Source organism: Calypte anna, chromosome 5 (assembly GCF_003957555.1).
Source record: "Calypte anna isolate BGI_N300 chromosome 5, bCalAnn1_v1.p, whole genome shotgun sequence".
NCBI classification, from domain to species: Eukaryota; Metazoa; Chordata; class Aves; order Apodiformes; family Trochilidae; genus Calypte; species Calypte anna.
The window spans coordinates 4,303,387-4,325,014 of record NC_044250.1 but is presented as its reverse complement, the minus strand read 5'-3'; the positions used below and the strand labels follow the sequence as shown (position 1 = coordinate 4,325,014).

Below are 21,628 nucleotides of genomic sequence, written 5' to 3'. Positions count from 1 at the left end.
ACAAAATCCACATATATAAAGGAAAAAAATTCCTTCTGTAGCATTGTTATAATTAGATTATTCCATACAACTGAAGTAATACTTCATCCTTAGTGCTATCAAAGCATGCTTATTTTCTAAGCAGAATCCTGCTCAGTCATTAAAGGCCTGGCTATCAATTTACGATGATGCAGTTCTCATTGTTGGATCTGCTTTGACAAGGAGTACTTATCTCTTCCCTCTCCTCCTCTACTTAGATAGTGACAGGTACACTTATTAAACCCATAAATTATTCCTTTCTATTTTGCTGCATTTGGATTTCACAAGAAGAACAAGACCAGTCTTGCATATTCATGCAATCCTGTGCATACATATGAACATACAAGTTTAAAATATATAAAATGTGAGTTGCATTGGGTGCATCAAAAATCATAAACCACCTTATTTCTTAATAGCTCTTTCCAGAACTGTATTCAAATTAATTAATATTAGACTACCTGCAGTTAAATGAAATTACACCTCATGAGAGCAGATATTTTGTGATGTATATCTTGAAATACAGGTAACCAAATTAAAACTTCCTAATGCTGCACAGATAGCAAGCAGCAGCTTTTGAAAAACTGAGTAATACCTGATGAGGAATTACAGAAGAGATGAAGCCCCAAGGCGTGTGGTGAAAATTCAAGAGGCAACAGCCACAAGTTACAACAAAGAAAATTCCTCCTGGATGTGAGGGTGTGGCTGAATGGGAACAGGCACAACAGGTTGCCCAGAGACTTGAGTTATCTCTGTCCTTCAAATATTACACAGTCTGACCAAGCAAGGCCCTGACTGAGCACCCTGATACAAGTCTGAAGTTATCCTTGGCCAAGGAGACCTCCAGAGGTCCTTTTCAATCCTGGTCACTGTATGATTCAATGAAAAAGTGCTGCTGGGAGTATTCAGTGCTTTAAAAAAACTGAATAAATCCCTCAGCTAACAAAGCACAGTTATGAAAACCAGTTGTTCAAAAACAAATACTGCCCTCCTGGTCTCCTCTCTTTCCAGTTTTAATAGCCTAATTATCTTGATAACAACTCAGCAACTTCATAGCCTGTGGACAGATGTGCTAATTGAATGCTGTAATGATCTACCACGAGGAGATAAATTTTCACATGGCTGCCTAAGCTCAAACTTACTGGATTCATAAAGAATTATACTAATATTTCCAGTTAGCCCATAATAGATAAGCTCTGTCTAGAGGTCAGGGTGTTGGACCACATTCAACCAAACAACTCTGCAAGTCCCTGGACTTGCAATCCTCATGTTGGACGTGAACTAAAACCCTGCAGCAGGAAACCCTGATTGGAACTGGACAGGTTACAGAAAAGACGAAGAACTCAGCATGAAAACAAATAAAGATGAAGACATCTCAAGTTCAGTTCTGCCCAAACTAGACTGGGTAAAGCATACAGATGCTGGCTGGTGCTCACACACTACATTCAAACCCATCCAACCTCTCTGGCACTGCTAAATCCTTGCTGAGCAGACCGTGGCCACCTCGCTCCCTCAGGTGCCTCAGATTTACCTCTCCAGGGCCAAGGCAAACACAGCAGTGACCACGAAGAGGAGAGGGGAAAAGAGGCTGCTGGATGTGGCATCAACCACTTAAACACTGTACCAGAAAGTGCTTCAGAGAAATGACTGTGGATGGAAGCTGAAGAGTCTGTAGTAAACATCTCCATGGCCTCACTCACCCACCAAGACACACGGGGACCTGGCCGTGGTCAATACAGGCAGTGAGCCCTCAGTGGGCTGACACTGAAAAAGTAAACATATTTTGCAGGTTACACCTGAATGATTTAATCCTGTGTATTTTCACCCAACTCTGAGCGATTTCTGCTTTTCTAATAGAAAATTTATGTCCTTACAGGCTGCTTTGCACAGCTCTCTCCATGTAGGTAACAAAGCTTCCTCCAAATATACCTTTCTATTAGATAAGATATCCTGGCCCTCTTCATGTCCATACTTCAAAGACAGAGGAACTTGGCTTAGAGCAATACTTTTCAGATTCATATTCAGCCAGAAACCTGGAAGTTTCCTAGGGGCCAATGCTCAGAAACACACTTCCCAAATTCAGCTCCTCAGAGCTCAAGGTTTCATCAGTATCCAGCCTCATGGAGCTGGGACTTCAGACCTCAGTGTCCTTCACCTGCTTTTTGTATCTGAGTGGGACGATGGCTTAAAACCAAGCTTATCCTCCTCATTTACATTCCCAGCTTACATAGAATACTTATATACTCCTTTTTTCACAGAATTAAACATGTGTACAGCTATAGGGAAAAAAACCTGTTGATTCAAGAGCCACTGTGCTAAATATAACCACTGGAGACAATTTATTTCCAAAACCAAAAAGCTCCAGGAAATGTATTTTCACATCATGAAAACATACACACAGTCTACTGAAAATCAAAAAGAGTAAACCCAGTTCCCATTATACCAGAGATTGAAGTTTTCTCTTCAGTATTCTTCCTCGGAGGAATCCACACAACTGAAGTGCTTACCCACTTCAAAGAAATGTATTAACAGCACTCAGCACCACACATCCCAATTTCCAGTTACGTTTCATGCAGGCTACAAACTTGCATACAAAGTTATATAACCTTTCCCATTCAAAGAAACACAAAACCCCACGTTATTTTTTGTAGCTGAAACTTGCAAGCTACTTTTTGCACCCTTGCCACACTTGCTGTTTTAAACCACATGAAAATCTGAAAGCTTGTAAACATGCATTTCAAAGCAGTTTAAGACACCGGGATATTTGCACTAAAATCTAAATGCACAGAAAAAGCCTCTCTGGATAAAAGAAGACATTAAACAGAACAGAACAAAGGAAAATAAAAAATATGCTAATACAGCATAGGTGTTAATGTAAGACACCAGAGCCCAATGTAAGCAAGCAGACAGTTTTCACATATCTCAGCATGTACTTCTTTAGTTGTCTTAGATGAATTTTTGTAATCTTTTCTCCACAGAAGAGCAATGGCTATTTTAAGTTTTCTGAAATATTTCACAATTAATACAATGATCTTGTCTGAGAATTTCAATACAAGGATATTTTGAGCTTTTTCTTATTATTTACTACAAGAAGAAAAAAAAAAGGCAAAACATTTTAAATGCTGTCAATGTTTGTTTCTTACTCTTTGAAACATTTTAAAGTATCATGCTGACTCACAGAGCCCTCTAGATACCACAACAAAATGAATCCCAAGTTTGTTAATAACACCATAGTCAGAAAAGTCCTACATCCCAACAAACCAAAACAATGATAAAAAGCAAACTTTCCAGTTTACTCCACCAATGCTTAACTTTTCAATTTGGTGCATGATCCTTTTAATTTGCTGGAATTTATCATTTAAGCCACCACTAGAAATAAATGCAAAAAATGCATTTGTTTTTATATGCTAGAAAAACAGTTCTTTTTGAAGGATGGCTTCTTTGAAACTGGAAAATTTTCTGGTGAGGGACATGTTGGCATATGGTAATAGAAGACGCCACACAAATTCATGCAAGGAAGCATGAATATTGCTCACTGCTTACCACTTGATGTTCAGGGATGAGTAAAGTAGTCTCTGTGCTGTTTAGGCCCTGCCAGTGGCATCACGGGGAAAAACAATGTTGTTAGCAATGATGCAAGGGATGATTTCAAAGAAAAGGCTATTTCAGAAGAAACAGAGTAACTTCTGCTTTAAATTGCTGAAAAGCTATTCTGAGTGAGAGCTGGATTTTCAGCCTAAACAGAGTTTAAACAAAGCTCTGCTTCCTCAGATGAGCTGGGTCTCTAGGCTACAACACTATTACATATCACATATGGATTTTGAAATATTAATAACTTTTAATAAAAGCTATGCAGTATTCCTCAGCATTTCCATTATAATAATAAAAAAAATGTCTCAACAACTGGGCACAGATTTCCATTTACAAGCTAATAAAGACCCATTTTTAGCAGCTTTTTTCCTTATTTTAATACCAAAGAGAAGAAACAGACACAGCATAGGTGCCTGCTCTTGCATTAAGCACAAATGTGACTGCCCTTACTAAATCCTTCACTAAAAACTGAAATTACACCCTGTGCTCTGAATGAAAACAAATGCAAGGAGAGAAATCCTTACTCTCATACTGCAGAGGAAGCAATCAGGCAGCAGCAATTGGACTTATTCAGCCTAATGAGGGCTTCCCAACTTCCTGTTCTGACCCACACCTGATAAGGCCCCACCCTGATTGTAATTATACAAGATCTGGGTGCTCATTATTCTCCTCTATGTGGGTCTGGAGGGTGCTGCAATGTCCTTGGGTCAGATTCCACAGAGGGATGACATGAATTGTGACAGCAGAGGACTGCAGGGCACAGCTATCTGGGGTCCTGGCCCACAGCTGTGACAACATGAGCAAGGGATTTTGAGACCAGGCTTTGCTGTTGGGATGAGTAATGGTTTGCAATTCCCAAGCTGTTTTGCAATATCTAATTCTTTTAGTCTGATATCTAATATCTAATTTCTTATAGTCCTGTTTTGCTTTTGAAAACAAATCACTGCAGGTTATATATAACATATTATACATATATATTATACATAATGTGAGGGTATTATGAAAATATGACACTTCTCTGTGGAATTATATTAACCTTCAACAGAAGCAGAATACTAACTTCATTATTTCATCATATATTGGTTTAGAGCTGTAAATATTTCAAAAAGTGTATTCCCCAAAATCCAGTTTTCATAAAGCACTGTCTATGATTTTTGAAATTGGAAATTAATAGTTTTCACTTTTATTACTCTTATACTTGAAAAAAAAAATGGTTCATTCCTATAATTCTGTGAAACACACTGGTTTTGTTCCTGTTTACATTGAAGCAATACATATACATCTTTACATTCTTAATAATGTTATTATGTAATATCTGCCCCTCCACCTAACCTGGTGTCCTTCCATCTGTTTTCTTTCCACCTCTCCATCCTATATTCCCCCCACCTACAGCTTCCCACCTCCTCCATGGTTAGATGCAAGCACAGGTTTTAGCCACCCACTGGTCCCCATGTGCTGCCCACACTGCTCCACTCAGAGATAAAACTTTAATACATTCAGTGAAACTAAACTGAGAGATGAAGACACAGCTGGCAGATCTTCTGTACATTCCTATGCATTTTGCTTTAATACATTTGATGGAGCTCTGCCAACTTGTTTCTGCTAACCCAGCTTCCATAAATACAGCTTGTTCTCAGATTTACAATATGGAAAATCCTGAACAACAGGAATTTTTTGTGGGCACTTCACTGGTGTGAAGTTAACAGGAAAAGTGAAAATTTCATATATAAAAATGCAAAATTTAATTCCTGCATTCTCAAAACTAGAACAGGGCACAGTCCTGCTTGTGTGAGTGTCAGAAACTGAGGAGCCAGGTAGATACAAAGCTTTGTACTTCTGAATTGAAGCAGCAGGCAAATAGTCTGCTGTATACACACCTCTTACAAAAGGCAGTGAACTACAAACCAGAGATTTAACCTTGCAAAAAATCCTTAATACTTCTACAATTATCCCCCTTGAATGGCCTAAAATTTCACTATCAGGAAATTTAGAACAGATTAACTTTCTTCCAATCTTGAGATGTTTAACTGACCTTCCTTCCTCATAAGAACAGGTACCTATTGTGTTATTGGGTCTTATTCTCATTTATTTTATAACTTGAACAACTTACTACAGTCACTGAACAGACACACCATGCTATCAAAAAAGAGCTGTGCCACTATTATTTTTCTTGCTTCCTCTCATACAGTGGAAGCACAAATACAAAGCACAGCAAAAAAAAATGTCTGAAAATACCCTTATCCTATCCTTTTTTTTCTTCTATTTGGTCTGCTCTTTGCTGAAAGCATCTTCTTGCCTCCCTGCATGACAAAGCATCTAGAAATGACTCATGCTATAGGGCTTATAGTATGAAAAGCTGTGATATTGTGTCTTTTGCCCTTGTGGGAGATTAAAAGAAGTAATAAAATAAGGAGACTCAATGAGAAGCAAATGAAAAAAAAAAGAACAGGGTAAAATAGGTATGATGCAGTGAATTACAGCCCAAACACAAAACCATGATGAAGGACCAAATGCACCATTAATTGGGGACTCAATTGCTTTTTGAGTCTTGGACTTCATCTGACTTTTGTGTATACATTGGCAGGCTTCATTACAGACTGGTTTTCACCTTTATTTTTATTTGCCTCATTCCTTATATCCAAATTACATATTCCTTTACAGATTACAAAAGAAAAAAACCACTGAATTATGGATAGGAAGTGTTTTTTGACTACATTTCTTTTTTTCCCTCTTCAGCTTCTAAATCAACACTAAGACTGTAGCTTTTTCTCCCTACTGCTGAACAGCAGCACACAATTGTTGTACATCTCTTCTTTTCCAAAATAAAAGACAACAGTAACACAAATTAATTTACTTTCAGGTCACAACTTCATTAACTCCTTCCAATGGTATTTCTATGAATGAATTCCACTTCCATTTTAAAAATTACCTGAGATAATTTTATCCTACTTGAGGCAGGATAATACAAGGCACAGAAAAACACTTATTAAATGTAAGCATGTATCAGATAATTGGCTGAGCTGGAGAAATGAAAGTATTTAAAGCTAAATAAGACATTTGTTCTTAGGGGGAGAGAGGAAAATAACAAAACTAAAAATCTGAGTCATCAAGTCAACTATGGATTAATATTGCTGATATGACAACACTTTGTGATATTTAAGAACAAATTATGAAGAGAAAGTAATTATATAAGGAACGTGAAGAAGTAGAAAACAGTAGAAAAGGCAGCACGTAGTTAGATGGGAGACTTTTGAGAGGGTAGTCAGATATTTTTGACAGAAAGCCAACCTTACTGACAAGAAAGTGCTGAAGATACAAGTCACTTCCTTTTCTACCCCACCGTGAATCTTTCACTCTTCAAACATGGTTAAAAAAAAATTATCTCACTACACATATGACACGTGTTGCACTCTTTCTCCCATGTTCCCTTCCTTTTCTAAGTCATGAAGTGAATTCTGTCAAGCTTAAACCTATTAGGGGAAATAGGTTATCTCCTCCTACTCGGAGACACTCAACAAAACCTCAGAATCAACTTCAGACCCTGATGCTTGTCCTGGTGTGATGATTCAGATGCTGTCATCTGAGACTGTATCTGCCCACGGTTCAGTGAAGTATTTGATATGGCTGCTCACTGAAAATTTTCCTGGAGAAAAAGATTACTGCAATGCCTAGAACAGACCCAGAAAGCAGCAGGATGAACATACCCTCCATTTTTAAGATGGAACTGGTAGAATTATGAAAACATTTAGATGATAAGACTGCATGTGCTAGCAACATAAAGATCATCTGTGTGATCTAAGAAGCATTTCTGAGTTCTGCCTTCATAAGACCATCTCCAAATTTGCCTTTTAGAGGTAGGTGAGGATGTTTTAAGACGTTCAGGAGAACAACTTGTTTTCCAGCACTCAATTCAACAGACATAATTTCTGAACAGTGCTCATGAACAGTATGAGACTCTGCTTCTACAGAGCTACTATTTCTTCTCCTATCTGAAACTCTTCCTGCCTTCCTCTAAGCATATAACCTTAATAAACAGAATAGAAATTTAAATGTAATATTGATTTCAAGAACGTATCTTCAATATTTATTTGTTTCTTACCTGAATACTAACCATGCACCACCACCTATTTAAGCTATTGTGTAATGTACATATTAAGCAATGAGCTACTGTGAAAAAATTAATATTTTATAATGATATTTGGATTGCACACGTTGCACAGAAGAGGTATTCCTAAATAGTTTAGCTCAAATCTTCATTTGCTTTCTTATAAATCTTGCTGCACTGCCAAAATGTTCCTAAAGCAGAGGAACACCACAGGTCCCTGATGTCCTTATCAAGCTAGAAACATAATATGCAGTGTTAAAAAAAAAAAAGAAAAAAGGCTGTGTTTGCACAGAAGCATTATGTTTTTCCAGCTGCTAAAATAGAAAATGCTTTTGTGATTCTCATTTCAAGACTGAGCAGGGCTGTTAAACCCAAGCTGTTTTCTACTACTACTGGGTCGTATTGTTGACACTTGTAAGTCTCTTATAAGACTCAATGAGTACCAGTGTTACTGTTCTGATTTTGGTCCTTCAGACCACTGGAGGAAGAGTATGTTTACAGGGATCAAAAAGAAGGTGTAAGACAACCTAAAAGAAATACTATTTTAAAAACAGATTTCATCTTTCAGGAGTATATTAACACCATCTGAACCAGACCTTACCTCAGAGCTGCTTGGGGCTTCTGATCCTGTAGCTGAAATAGTTTCACACAATGGTCCATTGAGTTCTTCCCCTAAGGAACATGAAAGAAAGATTCACATAAATACATTCCTTATTTTACAGTATGATTGTATCTGAAAATGAAACAAACCTTGAAGGCATGGAACTATGAACATGTAAAAGCTGGAAAATAATTCTCAGCTCCATCAAATCTTCGAGAATGAGTCTTTGAAGGGGAAGAAGTGCTGTGAGACACAATGCACTCAGTCTGAATTACCTGATTGTAACACTGCAGTCACAGAAACACATTTTTACCCTGACAAACAAAAATCTGTCAGCATCATGTGTCTTTCTCATCTCAAATGTCTGCCAGCTTACTGTCTGTCAGGGTCTCACACTTGGAGTTTTCCTGCCTCAGTTATGAAAGTTCAGTTATCTCCAGAGCTGCCTGCTAGCAAATGAGTTTTGTTTTTTTTTGCTAAGAGATTAATGGTCCATAATCTCCAGACTACAGATGCCCACATAATGGGATTTGATGACAGGATTAAGAACGGGTGTATCAACTTAAATAACCAAGGTTCTTGTGTTTATAAAAAAAAAGAAAGAAAAAAAAAGTTCCTTCTTTTTAGAACCAGTTTTGAACTCTTGACTATGCCACAGTCAGTCCACCAAGGACACTGTTACTTATATGTTAACATTATAGGGAAAAATTATATTGAGTACTCTTAGATCCCTAGATTATAACTGAGATATTGGCTGGGTTTGTGGCTCTGAACCCACTCTGTCATCAATTCCTTCTGGAGAGTGACCCAGAGCCCACCAGCCAGGCTCCTGCTCCAAGAAGTTTTTGTAAACAACCATCTCTGGTGATGAGGCAGAGGGCCCAGGCTCTTAAATATGGCATCTAAATAATTCCATTACCAATGGAAAAGGATGAGCAGCTCAGAAAACAGCTCACCACAACCTAGACCAGCCATCTAATACAGTTGCTTCTTTCTTATAAAAAAAAAAAAAAAAAAAAAGAGATTCATTATCATTCTTTCTCCATCAAACAGCAAGAAGTGCTGCTGGGCATAGGCTTAGATGGGACAGACTGAAAAGCACATCTGACACTGTCAGACAACTACAGTTACATTATTCCTACCAATAACACAAACCTTCTTGGGGTTTTGTAACATGCAAATATTTCATACCAAAAGTGCATCCCTGCAGATTATATAGAGGTTCTTCAAAAACCTATAATAAGCCACTTATATACAGCTTGAAAGCATTTGCTCTCCTGTAATTGCTTTCTCTTTGTTTACTTACCTAAAATAGTCTCTGTAATTTATAACTGTACATATGATGTGATGAGAAACTGGGCAATGGTATATAATGGTATATAATGGTATAGAACATATAATGAAGAAGCTTCTGAATGATAACACATTCAAAATTGTAGCATGCTATTTTTCTGCCTGCAGAATCTGTATTAACTGATACAGTTTGAACACTTCAAGTTTTATTTATGCAGCAGTAGAAAGATGTTTGCATATGCTGACCCAAATTTGCAGAACAGTATTAAGTTGCCTCTAAAAATATTAGAATGGGAGTAAATAATTTGGGATCATTCTCCCAACACAAATATACCATAAATGCTACAGGGACTACATTCTGAGACAGGGCCCTGACACAGGAGGAGCTTCAGCACAGAACTGAATTCACTTCATATCCCAACAAAGCAGAAGCATCCGACAGGTACAAGAAACAAAAGGCACACAGTGGGAGATAGTTATAGTAACAACACAAGTCTTGACTCAAAGAACAACTATCAAACTATTCAGATTAATTTACTTGAAAAACTGCTTCTGCAAGAGTATTCCTAAGCAGAAGGCCTACCTTCAGACAGGGCTGGCTCTAAGCACATGCCAAGGTGGCAACTGGCCAGGACTGTGGATTGATAATGGGAGAAAGGGAGCATCACCAGCACGTTCTGCTGCCTACAGTCCTGGGAAGCAGGTGGCTGCTGCAGCTTTGGCCAAAGGTATCAAGCCCAGGGCCAAAGAGCAGAAAGCCCAAACATCTGGTCACACAACCAAACCCATGGCAGGAGCAGCTTGCCACCTTGTCCCTGGAGCAGAAACATCCAATTTGCCTGCACTGCCTGGAGGACCTGAACCGATTCCACAGCCTGCAACAGCCTTGGCTTTTGGGTTTTTTTCTGGATTATCCTTTCTGCAGTTGTGAAAGTCTCACCTCAGGAACAACCACAATTGAGAGTTCTAAATTTTAAACACTCTCCCAGCACCACAGCTGTTACCTTATGCTATTTGTGGAAGGAAATCCTGTTGGTATCTCTGATCTAGGGCAATAAAACAGAATAACCCTAGAGCATACAAGGTGGCAAAAAAAAAAAAAAAAGCAAGACATGTATTAACTGAGAAGTACAGCATACAAAACACATTCACTCCTTTAAAAACACATTAGCAGGTTCCTGAGCAGGAGCAGTACCAGAAATGCATGTCCAAGTCATGTAAGAAAGGAGCCACAACCAAGAATTCCAAGAAGCACCAGGAATGGAGATGCCCAGTTAGTTCTTAACCAAGAGTTGCCCACAGATGGGCTAAGAATTGACTTGCAAATCCCACTACAAAAAGCCCTGGCTCATTCCCAAAGGATTAAATCCAAATGATTCCCAAGAGGCAGAGAAAAAAGGGCAGAGGACACACATGAAAGGGGGGGAGATGGGTACTACAATACCTTCTGACTCTGCTGGCTTGAACTTGGTGAGAATCGCAATGTCATCTTTAAAAGGAAAAAACACTTCAGTAAGAACCAGAAGTAAATCCACTGTTAACATTAACCCATTTAATAATTCTCCACTCTCCTTTACAACACAGCCACTATTATCCAACAAAAAAGTAAGTCCTGGAAACCCAAGACTGTGAGCTAGGCAAAAAGCATGGAGCAGGCTCCTCTTGGAACACCAACGTTCACCTTTTGTCCAGGCACCTTTTTTGCCAACCCAAACAAGGAAGGGATGATCACAATAGTTTCTGCTAGCCAAGACAATGCCTTTCAAATTCTTCAAGAAATTACAACTTCATATCTAAAGATGGGAGTAACCAGCAGTATTCTGCTGTTCAACACCACATGTTCTCTCTGACATAGAGAGATCTTGAAACCTCAGCATAACAAGGAGAACAAGTGAAGAGATCTACTCAACACAGTTGGCCCCTCAACATAAAATTTGGTTGTAGAAATTGCAGCCATTCCTTCCAAATTCAAAATTCAATCTCTGAGATCATCCTGCTTCATCTGAACCAAGAAGAGAATTTGGCAGATGTCTTTCTACCAGGGAGAATGTTAACACATTAAGTGCTTCTGAAGCTCAGTGGCAGCTGAACAGACAGTTTTAGAGATCTAAATTTTCATTCTGATCCCTACTAAACTAGAAAATCACCTTCTACTAAAACTAGAAAATAATCTGCAGTACACACCTAAAATGTCTGACAGAGCTGTGCCAAAACCAAACCTGAAGCCAGGTGCTGATAAATTTTGTTTAGCAGCAGTAACAGTATTACAACTGGATTGCTATTACTTTCCATATTGTTTCCAAAATATTGCATCCATTTATTTCCATTATTTTCTTAGACACAGTAACATCATGCCTTTTAGTCAACAAAAACAAACAGGAAAACAACTTTCAGACCTGCCACACTGTTCTGCATAAATCTGATGCCTGTGGCACATTAGTTTACACACATATATATCCCTAGAACAGATAGTACAGGTAAAATAAAAAAGCAACAACCCCAAACTTACATCACAGTTGTTAAGAGGTAGCTACTTTGCACTTCAAAGAAACCTCCTAATAGTCTTTATCAAGCAGTGAAAGAAAATTTTATTCCTAGATGTCCTGAAGTTACCCTCTTAATAAAGCCCTGCCGTTATTCAATAACCTGGCCTGCCCAACAGAAAAGAATTCCATTTAAAACAGTCTTTTATCTCTAAATCAATGTGGTATTTATGGTACTGTGTCCTTTGCTCCCAGAAGATCACCATGGGATTCCCACTGGGATTTACTGATGGATTTCCAACTTTGATAAGGCATGATAGAGCACTGAGTCACTAACAAAACTGCATGCAGAACAAAGACCTCTCCAGAATAAGGTCACTTATTCCAAACAAACTTCATAATCACCATTGTAAGTGCTTCCATATCTAAGAAAAACATGGCTTTAAGATGACTTATTAACTAAATTTATGTGTATATTGACCAGCTCCTCCCAGAGTTGGATGACTGGGTTGCCCAGGGGAACTGAGGACCCACCTAATACGCTGGCTCCTGAACAAGTAAAGTATGTGTTACTACTTGACCTGGCATCATTTGAAGAGTAATAACTGCACTGCTACAGATTCCATTTCAAAACAAGGCTTGAAGTGGTGGTTTATATACTCTGAGCTGCTCCTAAAATTTAAGACTACTCCTTACCAATGCAAATATTAATTTCTCGGTAAATCCAAGAAAATGTATTGAAAACATTCTAAATGAACTTTATGATTTCATTAAAAAACCCACAAGATTGCATTGAAGTACAGTCTGCTTCACAGACATAGTAATTTTCCATGTGCTTTGTTATGAAAAAAAGTAATTCCAGAGAACAGGTACTTATCAACACATAGGAAGAAAAAAAGAAAAAAAAACACTTAACAGTATTTTATATTTTATATAGGCATAAATATACACAAACACACAAAAAATCTGGTCCAAACAGTAAGAAAATCTCATTTAGCATTTTGAAAAGACATAAAACTCCTCAGTTCTAATCTCTAGTATAGTAAAAGGGTATTTTAACTCAGAACTGAGGTTTACGCTCAGCTGCCTTCCTTTTAAAGAACCATAAAACATCCCTTCTGCATTGAAAGGCACTGGGTTAAAAAAAGAAGAAAAAATATTGTGTAAATCTGGTTGGTTTTGTTTTGTTGGATTTTTGGGTTTGTTTTTTTTTTCAAAAAGCCACAAGTATAGAGTTGTAATGCAGAACCTCAGTGGCATTTTAATGTGGTTAAGACAATCACCATTACCATCTTGTATGCACCAGCACAGGCAAGACTTAGAGCATTCTGTGAGCACTGAGGTTGGCATTTACACCTTTCAAAAACCAGAATTTTGCAGAATAACCCCTGTAAAGTGATTGTAGGTTCAAGCAAAAGCCCATACCTGAGACACCTGGATAAAGTCAGGTATTTTTGAACTGTCCTATTTAGATGCAAGCTAGTAAGGGCAACAGAATACCAGACTGCAGAATTCCTCACAACTCAAGAAGTACTTTGGCTGTCCTTATTTGCACTTAAGACTATTTATACGTCTACTTAAGACTATTTATTTATATTCAGGGCCTGATTTCACCAGTACAATCTGACTGCACAGGCAGACAAACAACTTGGGCAATGGCCTTGCAGACCTATGGAAGTGCCAGGTTCTCCCACATCTCCCTCAAGAAAAGATGAAGGAAGGAGAATGGTGGCACTGCCTTTCACCACAGCCTGAGGGAACCCAAAGTGCTTCAAAAAGTGTTAGGCATAGACCTGGTTCCCTATGGTTCCCAGAGGTACACTTAAAATCTTATGAAGTTATTAATGAATGCACTTCTCCAGCTTCCACTGGAATTGCTGATGTAACCCTGAAGCAGCACAATCTCTGATTTCTTTTGGTGTTTGCAATATACAAGTTTTTTTTAAAATAGTGGAGGGCCCAATGTAGTGTTCATTCTGCAGACACACAGCACATTCCCATGCTTGTTTGAGAGATCTCCTGTGGGTGCTGAAAGAGAAAAGTGATACATGAACAGGGAACTAATGATGGGGAAATAGTGAAAGGGTAGAGATGGGTTTAGCATAAACTAGGAACCTATATGACTTGTATGTTTATTAAGAACACGAAAAGCAATATATCAAAAACCCTACACCTCGAGCTTACTCTCCTCTGGCAGCATTCCTCACTTTCATGCTCCCTGGACATTTAATTTCAGATAGCCAAGTTCATATGAAATTTTTTCTTCCTTCTGGTCTGCATGCCCTACTTAATTCAATACTGTATTGGTTATGATTCCAATGAAATGTGCCACTGAAAAATTTTCTGCTGTACCCACCAGCACAGGTATTTAATTTTCTCACATTAAACAATATCAAAAATATACCAGTATAGAAAGACAAACACATATCACTGATATTTGTTTCTTTGTTTGTTTCTGAAGTAGGAGTTTGCAAGACTTTTCTGTCCAAACAACTTTAAAGATGATGGCAGTGACCCTTCCAGTCTGGTTGTCAAATACTGACCTTGGAGAGAAACAGTTGCTATCAATCAAGAAAACAAGCAGGGCAATGGACTTTGGTTCCCATCACTGGAATTTTTTATGTAAGTGCCAGTCAATTACCAGACTAAAAATGTGCACAGGCATCCAACTTGCTAACAGCCTCCAAATCACCTCTGCTTGTCATTACTCCTTAGCATGGTGTATTTCTAGTATGCTATAAACCCTACAAACATAGGCTCTCTGCTTTCCTACCTGATAGTTAAGAAAACCTCCTTGAATAACAAACCACAGGGCACTTTCAAATTTAGGGCTAGTGCAGAAAATTAAAGGCCAGCCATCTGCATCACAAGCCCCAGCCACATGGCTTGCTGGCATTCTGTTATCTTGCCAAAGGCCTCAAATTTCACATTTACCCTTGGGAGCCTGCTAAGGAAGACAAGAGGACCACCTGGGATTTCCAGCTGTAAAACTACACTTTGCCCAAAGCTATTCTAACTTGTTGTAAGACTACTCTATTACAAATGAAAAGAAATGAGAGAAGTACTGAATCCTATAACCCATTTATCTATAAGATTGATGGAAAATTCCAGATTATAACTGTGCAAACAGAACCTAGGACAATTTCTCTCCTCATTTCCTGGGCACCAGTTACAATTAAAGAAGAAACACTACATTAGCATAAACCAGTGATTAAAACAGGGGCTAAAAAGAGAGTCTGAAGGCAGGCCTACAATATGTGGGAATGTGTGCTTGTTTTGCCTTGATGCAGTGTGAAAAGTCTGATCCAAATTTATACTTGGATGGATTCTGAATACACAGAAATAGCTTCAGAAGCCTTCACTGGCTTACTGCAATATGAGTACTGCAGGTATGGAATTAAGGTTTTTTTCTCAGCTGTTATGAAGAACTACACTTACAGGTATATTTTCATTTTATGCCCTTCAACCTACCCAGACAGTTAAACTTGATATTGTAGAATCTCACATTAAGAGAGATAATAATTGCTTACAATGCATATCAGCACAGTTGCACAAGAATTGCAGTTTCCAGGGCTGGCTGAGGCATCCTGCCCCGTTCTGCACCTTTTTATCAGCAGCAGCCAAGGAGCTTGCTGGATGCCTGCTCCTGGCATGCATCAGACCAAAGCCATGAACACCAGAGGCTTAACAGCTGTGTAGGTTCCTGCAGGAGCCTTTCCATGGAATACACACACCTCTATAGCAAAACAATCCAAACAAACTAGTCCAAACCTAGAATCAATTCCCAATGTTTGATCCATAAATAATTCCTGACATACTGTTCAGCTTTCTGCAGATAGCTGACACCTCAAAATCCTTCCAGAACTGTAATTGCAAGAACTATCCTTAGCAAGACAACATAAAGATCTTGGTTCTCCTTGGAGCATTTATACACATGCATATGTGAAAAGCTACTACCAAATATAATCAAATTACTGCTAGATAATGAAACACAATTGCTCTTCAATTCAACCTCCAAATAAAATAAAAACTACTGGAAAAGAACACTGCATTATCACCTTACCACTTAACAGCAACTCTGGCCACATTATTACATTACCTATTAGTTTTTAATAATATGTTTATATTAGGTGACTGTACTTCTCCATGCATATATACAACTTATTAATTAGCTTGCAGATACTAAACATTAAGACAATGGTGTTTTTTTTGTTTTCAGAGAGTAACTGCCAACAGTTCACAGTACAATTTTACAAGCACATTTTCAGTAGTGTTCCTTATATCTTATCCTAGGTTTTCCTTGCATCATAGTAATTATTAATCATTTGTCCATGTTAAAGTGCCCTTCTGTTTTATGATTCAGTTATCTCATTTCCATAGAGACTTTTCCAAAGTGCAAAAACTTGTATGTCAGCACAGATTTCAGTTCTCAACACGTGCTGTTAGAGCACCTGTTCAACAGAAGCTTGAAAAGCAAAGTAACTGAATTTTAGAAGAATTTCTTCCAGGGTATGACCCCATACTTAAGGGCACCGTTTCAGTGAACAGCAGCAAAGACTGGAAAGTTTCTAGCTGTAGATATACTTTCAAGATTTGGATTTTACTTGGATCCTAAGCCAATTTTTTAGTTTAAGAAAGCCAGAAAAAACAAAAGCAAACACCTATGCACTGGAAACCTATCTTTCCATTAATTCTATGAAGGAGCTCAGAATGGGACGCCCCACCAGACAGCACCTTAGCTGGAAACTGCCTGGGAGGGGAGCACTGGGAGAACTTGGCTCTGCCTGACACTGCAGTTGGGTGTCAGCTGCTCCCTTCATGTTTATCTGCCATTCCCAGCCCAGAACCTCTGCCCACAGCTGGAACCAAACCCTTCCTCCAGGAAACCCTGCAAGGAAGAAACTTCTGCAGAGAATTTTGTTTCATTCCCTGAGAAAAAAAGGGGAAGCTGCAAACCCCTTTCTTTAAGTAAGAAATAAATAGAATTTACCTGGGATGGGCAGGAAAGTAGCTTAGTTCTTTACAAGAGGGAATTCAGGTGCATTTCCCAGCTCTCCAAAGCCTGGCCTGAACTTTCTACATAAATACCACCAGGTTAAGGCAGCATGTGAAGGATTTATTCTCTCCTTTGGAGCTGCTAAGTTTAACACTACTGGGCTTTGGAGAGAGGGTATAAAAGTGGCTTTAACCTCATACTCGGTGCCCTCATTTAAAAGAAAAGTGTAAGACTCAGTCACCAGTCCAAAGATGATTTTTATTTTTATATTTTTTTTAAACTGACACAATCTCTGGATAAAATCTGTTTTTAACAGCTGGGGTGGGATGGGCTTGATGTTTTCATTCTCTCACAGTATGTACACAAAAAGACATAGAAGGCAATGGTAGGCAGGTTGTTGGGATCAGTTCCCAAAAGCAGGCTTTCCTACTACAAACTGGAGTTTTCTGTTAAAAGGAGGTTTACCTTCCAAAACCCAACCTGTATTTATTTACACTGTGCCCCCGCAGTGACGCATCACAGCCAGTACAGAAATTCCACTCAGGAACTACCCACTGGTTGATCTAAGGGAGTATTTTCTCCCCTGCCTTTTATATTGTGGAAATATGGCTAAATTTCAGACATATTAGGGATATTTCTAAGCTTTTATTTTACTGGCTAGGAATAAACTTTAGAAGAAGCTTTCATGTTAACAAACCCTCTGCTTTAGCCCTGTGGGATCATGATATCCCATTCAGTGTTTCCACAAATAGATCCGAAATTACTACATACATTGCTCCAGTAATTGGAGACAGATGTAGTTTTGAACAGGCCTGCATTCTCTGTTCCTAGTATGAATCAAAATAGTTCTGATTAAATACATGAAATATTATTCTATTAAACAACAGCAGAATTTGGCCCTGAATCCTGAGGCATTATGACAAGCTGACACGCTGGCACAAGCATCATTAGCAAGTCACATCACCAGCTCTTCCCAATGTTTTGCTGCCTTTCTCAGAGGGAACGTGTGCAAGATAACGACCAACTCAAGGCAGCATTGGAATTTAGATCAGTTTTACAGCATTTCAAGTTCAAACCAGACTAGCGGAAGTTTTGAAAAAGGAACCAGGTGTAGAAAGGCAACATATTTTTAATCCCAGCACGGAGCAACTTATGAGTTTGCAGAAGAGCCACAGTCTTGGGGATATATTCCGGGGTACATATACACAGCTACTGTAGCAGTAGCCTTTCATGATGAGGAAAAAAAAGTCTGGAAGATAGCATAGAAAAATAAACATTCCTAACAACATACCACAGCCTTCTTCCTCTGATATTCATATTTCGGTTTTCCAAGTTGCCTTTTCTTCAACACTGGAGGCAAATGCCACACATCTTCCAACAAAAAGCAAAATCTTACACATAAAAATGAAAGTTATTACCTCATGAGGGTGTAATTCAACAGGAAGCCAGAAAGCTTCCTTCAAGGTAGAAATCTTGGCACGTTCTCTAAACAAACTCTGCAAGCTAAACTTTCTGGTGCTGGTTAGTAGTTTTTCACAACCTGTTTCTCAGCTTTCAAGTTTTATGAAAAGCAGTAGTAAACCAAGACTAAATACACACACACTAACCATATATGAACATGTCTTTGAAGAAAATTAGTAGCATATGCTTTTTCTTCTGCCTTGTTCCTGTTGCCTTACACAGCCCTTGCTTGTGCACATCAGACTTTATAGCTTGGAGCCTCCTTAAGAGGCTCTCTGCTGTTCCTTAAAAGCACAAAGCAGATGCTGAGATCTACAAGAAGTCCCAGTGGATGGCAATATATGCAGACTGTTAACTTCTCTTAATGATAATTTAAGGAAGATTTTATTCTGTTTAATCCTTGAGAGAATTTTGGACAACAAACTAAGACAAACTTTAAAATTTCTACACATTTTACCCCATAATAATTTGTTTCAGAAAAGTGTTTGATTTAAAAAAAAGTTTATGACTACAAAAAACCACAAGATACTCCTGGGAAAACTTCACTGCTGCGAAATTAAATTTACAAACATGATTTCTAACATCATTCTCTAAATGGTTATTGCATACTTTGTAAATATTTTTTTTTTGTCTCAAAGAACCCGGTTAGAACAGCAGCTCAGTCCCAAGCACTTTTCACTGCTCACAGGCAGCGGGATGGGCAATGACTCAGGATTCCCCACAAGACTGTGGAAATGCTCTGCTGGCCAAGGGGCTGTAACTCCCATCTGCTCTGGCTCCTGAGCCAGCCTGCCAGCTCCACTGGCAGGAGGAAAAACCTTCGTCTGACACTTGCTGCGGCTGCCTGCCTCACTGCAGTTGGACACCACTCCTTGCTGTCACTGTAAACAGCTTATTTTGTGTAATATTCATAGTTATTAGCTGCTGTCACACTTCTCTGAAACAAGACCATCAAACATTTTGAAAATCATTTTCCTTGAGCACTCGAGGTGTTTCAAATGGTATTATGTGTTTTCCTGAAAGGGAAAGTGCAGTCAAGCTGCGAGGGAAAACACACAACTCCAGCAGCCAACCCAGAAGCTCTTAGTGGTTCCTCCCTGCTTTAAGAACTTCACTTCTAGGACTGCTGGCAAAGTATCGCTTCCCTAAAGAAATTTTCCTCGGTCAGGGGTTTTCTTTTGCATTTTTAAAAAATTATTATCTTAGAATCTTTTTAAAAATATCATCTCATTATCTCACATCTTGCTGTCGATTCATGTTGCCAGGTGTGGAAGTGATAAATACACACTCAGCACTTGCGTCATGTTATTTTACGAAATCATACTATTACCACATTTATTCTAAGTCATTACATTACATACTGACATGAACTGAAAACTGTAACGTGGCTACTGCAAAACAGCAAGGCACCAACACCCCCCCACCAGCTGCAACTGGTGTGGAGGCCTTGCCCAAAGCACCCCAGATATCTGGGATGGAGTGAGGCAGGAGGGGGGATGCTCCCACCTTCAAGTGACCTGGTCTGCTCGGAACATTCTTGTACTGACAATCTCAGCACCAGCAGCAAGTGGATGGGTTCTGTCAGAACCCAGCTGGTGCTGAGAAAGTTTGCTCAGAGCCAAACCAGACTTTAGATCTCAAGTGTGTTGAAAAAAAAAAGCGATCAAGTGTTATCCCTGGTTTTGGTTCTGAGCTGTGCACTGATGTAGGAGCCTCTTTTTTCCTTTTCTTTTTTCTTTCCTTCTTTTTCTTTCTTTTTTTCTTTTGTTTTGTTTTTTTTTTTCCCAAGGTTTATTTGGATTTTGGAAAGACCTAATCAAACTATGCTCAAGCTCATACAAATGTATTTGGCATTTTCAGCAGAAACCAGACGATGGAAGAGAGACTCAGGAGTCAGTCAAGATCAATCCCATCTCCGAGACCTCTGAGGTAAAACCAGAACCTCCAACACCCCCTCAGCACCACCATTCCCTGCCGGGAGTCCCCTCGCCTCCCACCCGGGCTCCGAGCCACCCTCGGGCAGGAAGCCCCGGCCGCGCCCGGCCCCGCAGCACCCTCCTCCCAGAAGGAAGGGAAGGCGGAACAAAGCAGCGATCCCCCCCCAACCCCCCTCTCTCTTCCCGTCTCCGTCATCTCCTACCATCCGTGGACAGAGCCATCTCGATCAGGGTCTCATTCCCTTTCTTCCCCAGACGATTCATGGTGGCCGCCTTTTTTCTCTCTTCTCCCTCCTGGCCCGTGGTTGGGGATGCCTCCCGGGAGCGGACGGGAGAAGAGGGGGTGACTCAGTGGCTGGGGGGCCGCCCCATGCATGCGCAATGCCCGCAGAGGCGGAGCGGGAAGAGGGGGGGAACCGGAGGAGGGAGGTGGGAACCGGGGCCCTCACCGAACCGGGCGCGGTTCCCGCCGCGGGCGGCCGACGGGGAGAGATCCGCTCCCGGCCGTGGTCGCTGTGTTTATCCGTGAGGAAGGCGTTTTCCTCACTAAGATCTCCATTAATCCTTCCTTTTTCCGTTACGTAGATAGGAGCGACCGAAGGCGAGCTAGGAAAACATCCAAAAATGTGAATATGGCTGAAATCTCAAGAGGGTTTCTCCGCGCTCCTTTAGTGGATCGTATTTCCCCCACCTCCCCGCCCCCCCTGCGTTTTTTTTATGAGTTGTTCTTTCATGACAGAAGAAGGGAAAGGAGGTGGAGGAAAGTAATATTCCCTTAGTGGGGCAGGGTTGTGGTTTAACAGAGACCCCAGCTTGCTGCCCCCCAGAGTGGGGGGGAGACAGTCTGAGAGGTGAAACTTAAAAAATGAGTGCTTTAGTATTAACAGTTTAATAATTCAAAATCTAAAAAAACGCACAAAAAACAAAAATCCAGGAAAAACGCAAAACAAAGCATTCAGTGCAATTAATATAGAAGAAAATTTCTCCCCACCAACTGACCAGTGGCCATCCCATCCCTGAGGATCAGCAGCCCCTTACCAAGGTCCACCCTCGGATTTTTATTTCTGAGCATGACGTCCTATTTCATAGATATCCCTTGGGTCAGTTGGTCTCAGCTGTCCCCACTGTGTCCCCTCCCAGCTTCTT

General features: G+C 39.7%; 1 protein-coding gene across 6 annotated transcripts in view; it reads right to left on the bottom strand.

Moving 5' to 3' along the window:
- The window catches only part of ANO5 (anoctamin 5), a 48,254-nt gene extending 27,373 nt beyond the window's left edge, over positions 1-20,881 (bottom strand). For 2 of the 6 annotated variants that reach the window (XM_030451122.1, XM_030451123.1), the window contains exons 1-4: positions 20,686-20,881; positions 11,050-11,094; positions 8,313-8,383; positions 3,559-3,606 (exon numbers count right to left, since the gene is read on the bottom strand). In XM_030451122.1, coding sequence (XP_030306982.1) covers positions 3,559-3,606; positions 8,313-8,383; positions 11,050-11,094; positions 20,686-20,746 — 225 coding nt within the window. In that variant the 5' untranslated portion in view covers positions 20,747-20,881. The remainder of the gene's footprint in view (positions 1-3,558; positions 3,607-8,312; positions 8,384-11,049; positions 11,095-20,685) is intronic. The other 4 variants (XM_030451126.1, XM_030451124.1, XM_030451125.1 and 1 more) reach the window with 4 other exon arrangements.
- Between the last annotated feature and the right edge of the window lie 747 nt (positions 20,882-21,628).